The 5,034-nt window shown below is 48.5% G+C and overlaps 3 protein-coding genes across 3 annotated transcripts in view; 1 reads left to right on the top strand and 2 right to left on the bottom strand.

The window, feature by feature from the left end:
• Positions 1-1,142: 1,142 nt before the first annotated feature.
• Pmar_PMAR006023 (hypothetical protein) lies at positions 1,143-1,826 on the top strand (the record flags this gene model as incomplete). The annotated part of the gene is made up of 1 exon (XM_002774396.1): positions 1,143-1,826. The coding sequence occupies one exon, from the start codon at positions 1,143-1,145 to the stop codon at positions 1,824-1,826; it is 684 nt and encodes a 227-aa protein (XP_002774442.1).
• A 272-nt stretch (positions 1,827-2,098) lies between these two features.
• Positions 2,099-3,421, bottom strand: Pmar_PMAR006024 (tRNA pseudouridine synthase D, putative; the record flags this gene model as incomplete). The annotated part of the gene is made up of 1 exon (XM_002774397.1): positions 2,099-3,421. One exon carries the CDS (start codon positions 3,419-3,421, stop codon positions 2,099-2,101), a length of 1,323 nt encoding a protein of 440 aa, XP_002774443.1.
• A 544-nt stretch (positions 3,422-3,965) lies between these two features.
• The window catches only part of Pmar_PMAR006025 (hypothetical protein), a gene marked incomplete at both ends in the record, with an annotated part of 1,328 nt that continues 259 nt past the window's right edge, over positions 3,966-5,034 (bottom strand). Inside the window, 3 exons of the mRNA XM_002774398.1 lie at positions 3,966-4,086; positions 4,133-4,359; positions 4,403-4,722. Coding sequence (XP_002774444.1) covers positions 3,966-4,086; positions 4,133-4,359; positions 4,403-4,722 — 668 coding nt within the window. The remainder of the gene's footprint in view (positions 4,087-4,132; positions 4,360-4,402; positions 4,723-5,034) is intronic.

The raw sequence follows: 5,034 nt of genomic DNA on the forward strand, positions 1-5,034 counted from the left end.
CTTCCGCAGCTGAGCTCGGGAGTTTCCTCACCAATCATAGAAGTTCGTATACGATTTAGGATAGAAGTATACAGAAACCAGCAACAATTACCAAAGTTTCCTCAGAATTTCATGTTGTCATCAACACATGTGGCTGAGTCAACCAGGTTGACCGTGTGCAATTTTCACCACACTGGTGAGTGGAGTTGAATATCTCCACGTACAAGGGAGAAGAAACGATCACTCTTTGAGGCAAACGTGCCCGGATATATCAACTATGGGGATGAGTCGTTAGGAACTCTCTCAGTTATTCCAGACGACGAGGAAAGAATCGATTTTTCCATGCCATGAAACACAAGATAATTCACACCAACTGCTCTTAGTGAGGAGAAATTGATCCTGTTGCTTACACTTATACACACATGGGTCGATCTTTTGATATAAAGATATGACTACTGGTTGGGTCAGGCAGGAGATTACATCGATTCAACGCTGAGATCGGTGAACCAGGAGCCGTAGTGTTCACTGATGATCAACAGCAAACCACACGAAGCGATACTCTAACAATTCGATATTAACCGTGGTGAAAATTGGGTTTTCCACTTCTGGTGAGTTTTCCAATCTCCGCTTCCTAAGAGGTTGCTCATACTTGTACCGTGTACAGGTGAGGGAAAACCCGAATTGGCTGCGTTTTGGCGAGTTCGAACCCTCGTTTCCGAAGTCATGAATTTCATTCACGTATTTCAATTTTCGTTCGCGGGCGGTGTACAGAAATCGAACTTTCATTTCGAATTTCAACTTTCATTCAGAAAAAGAAACAAGTTAAGTTATTCCACAACAGCGGGTATTCAAACAGCTTATTCTTTGCCGATCACCATCAGATGGTATCCATTATCGCCGCATCTTGGCGACATCGTTTAACATTACAGCTCCGATCGTTGCAGTTGTCACTGGGCGACTCTCACGAGGATCTCATCAGATCCATCTGGTCTCGAATACATCCCGCTCCACCGTCTACTGTATCTCTAACGAACATCTCATCGATCTCGGGCACTCTTACTAATATCTCCTGCGCGGATGGTCATTCGTTCGTTGGCATTGACCTTCGCTCATTCGCGGTGTCACACCATGAGGTGGTGTCATTGAACCCTCACACTCTCGCGATGGAGACCATCGTCAGGGTAGGTCGAGACGTCAGCCATGTCTGCGTCCACGACGATGTCGTCTACTATGCTGATGGCAAAATTAAGCAACTCAGAAGATGGTCAATTAGAGACAGTGCGGAACTCTCTTCCCTGAACCTACCAGGTTCCCTTGCTATGCTGTGTTCATTACCAAGCGGTGTCTTCGTCGTTCTGAGCAACACTAATCGTGTTTACCGACTACAGCCGCCGAGCTACTCCTGGCTCTACCAGCTGGAGTTTGATGGGCCACTTCTCTCCTTCGATACTACGACTATGGACGAAGACTACTTCCTTTACATTCCTGATCATCTCATTGGAGACCGGCCGGTGGGTGAAGTCTGTCTCACCACGGTTAGCTCTGATGTTCTCATCACGACCATTGCTGGTGCTACGGCGGCTCGCTTCGTCCCCAATACTGATGCTTTTGCTTCTGTTTGCTGCCTCTTCGCTGATGAGCTCTCCTGCACGGTATGCCTCGTGGACCTCATAAGACAAACTACACTGTCGTACAGCACACCCTTTATGGGATGGGATGTCTGGTCGATGGCCATCACTGATGAATGGCAGGTGCTCGTTGTTGTGGAAGAGAGTGAGGACGGCGTTGGTGGGCCGAACTTCTCCCCAGGACCTTTCAATGCCGTCACTCTTCGCTGTAACCCCTGATAGATTTTTGTATCATTTGAGCACCAACTGCTCTGTGTTGTTGGGCTGTGATGTGACCCGTACGGTTACAATTTCTGTATGCTAGAAATTCTCTCTACTTCGCCGCATCTTCTAGACAGGCGTCATCGTAGTGCGCCAGAGTGTCACGTGTGGCACACTTGATGAAGATCATTCAAGTCATCAGTTAGTGACTTGAATGGTCTCCATCCCTGTTGTTCCAATGTACCATCACTCCAACTCGGTAACACAACACCACCAAGGTTGTCCGAAACTCAAGTACCCCGCACACAGACATCTAATTCATGGACACTCTTCGGTACAGACGAGGCATCTAATCCCCCAGTGATCTCCCTTACAACTGATGTTGCGAAGGAATCAGCTGGAAGAACGAACTCCAAGAGGAGTGACAAGCCATCACCCTCTTCAACTGTCTGCCATAGGTCACGATTGTCTCGAGGTTGATGTGTCACCCACCGCCAAGTAAAGTCCTCTGGCGTGATGAGCACCGGCCTCATCTTAGCCATCAACATCAATCTCGGGCCCAAGTCTTCGCAGAAACCTTTCAGATCTTGAGAGGCTGTGAGCAACCCGTCTTCGACCAGTAGTGCTTGGAGAATGCGCCCACCTTGTGAATCAAAGAACGCAGGTTCGATCCCGGCACCAAGGATTGGCAACTTGTCACCGACTTCCGTACCGCACTGGCTCACCATTCGGTTCCACAGATAGCAGCCATACGCGTGCATATAGAACCTCCGATGCTCCTTCGGTATGGTCGTTCTTAACGCTCGGTTAAGATCATTGCGACAGTCACCTGCCAGCCGCTTCAGTAGCGCATACTCCAACTCTCTAACCCTCCCTGATGAAAGTGATATCGCCGATTTGGCATCTCGAGTTCGATGCCATTCTTCGAGCACACAACGACTAGGTGAGCTAAGTGGGGTCATGGCTGGATCAAGAAGCGCACCCACAGCGAGATCCGCTCTCTCAGCGATCAAATGACGACCGATACGAAAAGCTTGGCCAAAGGCGCCGAACCGCTGCAGTCCAGCGTAATTGAAAACACCATTGTTTTTGATGCTATCCAGCAGGGCTTCAACCGCGTCGAAATCTGGCGAGGACAACGTGAAAGGGAAATCTCGAAGAGTTATTTGGAATCGATTGCCGTCATGGTGACCAGCCTTCAACTGTTCTCCCACGCTCAAATCGGACAGCCGTATCGAGTTACCATTCTCATACGACTTCAATTTGTTCTCCAATTCAGCTCTGATGGATACTCTTTGAGTCGTTATCGCCTTCCTGTCCTTCCAACCGGCAACACACCACTCTTTCATACTGATACCAGTCTTTCTAGATATCTCCGCGAGGGCATCTCTCGTTGTGAGGTCTTTCTTCCACAGGGTGAAGTGAATCCATTCACCAGAGAAAGTCGCTCCTTCACGTCGTGGGATCTCGAAAACTTTGAAGTCCCAGGGGTACTTCTTAAATTTGACACCTTCCGAGAGGAACTGCCGTGGTGCATGGGCTGAGTTTACAAAACGTTCCAGCCCACAGCAAATCTCTGAAACCTCTTCCGCTCGAAGGAAGACACTTTTCATTGAAGCACACAAACTGCGACGTCTTGCGCGACTCCCCATGCAACACAACGTAGATTCCTACGAGACGCTTTTTCAGTCGATACGATATTTGAGTGAAAAACGATACAGCAGTGCTCTAAGGCCATTGCGTTCTGCCCAATCGACGCGAAAGACGGCGCGGTAATGGAATTCGGGAAAACACTAGATTCACTGATACGACGCGAAGCGAAGCAAAGCATGTGTTGAATTCTCAAGGTCTTTGAAGCCCCGACCGTTATAAGGCCCATTTGAGGCTGCTAAAGACGATGTTCAAGAGAATCGTAATCCACTCACATCATTCTTTGAGCTCCACGACGTTACTGTACTAAATTTACTTCCGTAACACTACCGATCTGAACAATGACTAGCGCAGCTTGTGGTATGTCTCGGCTAAAGATATCAATAAGGATAACACAAAATGAGGACAACAAACATAGGTGATCTCAGTTCGGAACACCACAGGTACAAGGGAAAGTGCTCATGAGCAACAGCTTCAACAGATACTTTAAAAGCATCCCAGTCAATGTCAATCCACTTCTTCTGTGCCATCGTTAGCCCCCTGCTGGGCATTGACATTGTTGATCCTCTGCTGGTCATCGCCATTATTGCCATCTTGATTTCCCTGTCGCGCGGGCTGCCCATCGTACCTGAAGGTTCCACCAATAGTTCAAGTCAACTCACAAATAACCCTACCTCCGCCCTAAAATTTCGACATTGATATCCTCAGGAAGAGCAGATGGAGATAGATGAACTAAATGATTCCTTGGAGGTTTGATGCCTCCTTCAGAATCGTTTTGGGCCTTCGAGGCTTTGGACCACAAAACCAGGGTCCATCCACCGTTTTGATTCACTCTAGCCACAGCGAAGTCGACGATGTCGGAGACTGAGCTGGCTTCGACGAAATCAGACTCCAGACTGATCTGAGGGCAGAAGAGTGAAACAACTCAACATTATCGAACTAACCTTCCGAACATTGTCAGTCGCGAAGAGTTTGGTCAGGGATGAGCTGGTGATAGCGAATTCATCTTCCAACCCAACACGATTCAACTCGCCTTCCTCATTCTCGGCCTCCACTTCTACTTCAATCACCAGTTGCACTACCCAAGGTGGTACCAGGTCGGTGACGATACACGGACACCGATGACCAGCATAAAGAGCATCACATAAACAACCGGGGTAAACGTCACCAACCAGACCGAAGCTCAGAATTTCCACCGTGGCGCCAACAAAAATCCCGGAACCGTACGAGGTAGAGGACCTCTTGCGGAGAGGACGCGGTACATCTACAGCAGTCAGCGGTAAAATCCTATCCGCCGTCTGCAGCAACCTTGTTTGATCCCGCACCAATGTGCCTTCCCCGAAGGGTTGGCATAGGATCACTTTGGATCCTATAGGTATAGTACGGATATAGAACAACTGATTCGAAGCTGTAGAAGTCCTCGACATTGCCGCAAAAATTTTCGAAGTATGAAGATCAGCGAATAAGCTGTATCTATCATACGACGCCTCACTTTGATACCTCTTGCTAGCATCTGGTCTCGACCGGTTGATACGGAGTCTAGTACCAGTACTCGCCTCACATGCAACAAGTACGC

The sequence above is a fragment of the Perkinsus marinus genome, assembly GCF_000006405.1.
Source record: "Perkinsus marinus ATCC 50983 genomic scaffold scf_1104296958234, whole genome shotgun sequence".
Classification (NCBI taxonomy): domain Eukaryota; phylum Perkinsozoa; order Perkinsida; family Perkinsidae; genus Perkinsus; species Perkinsus marinus.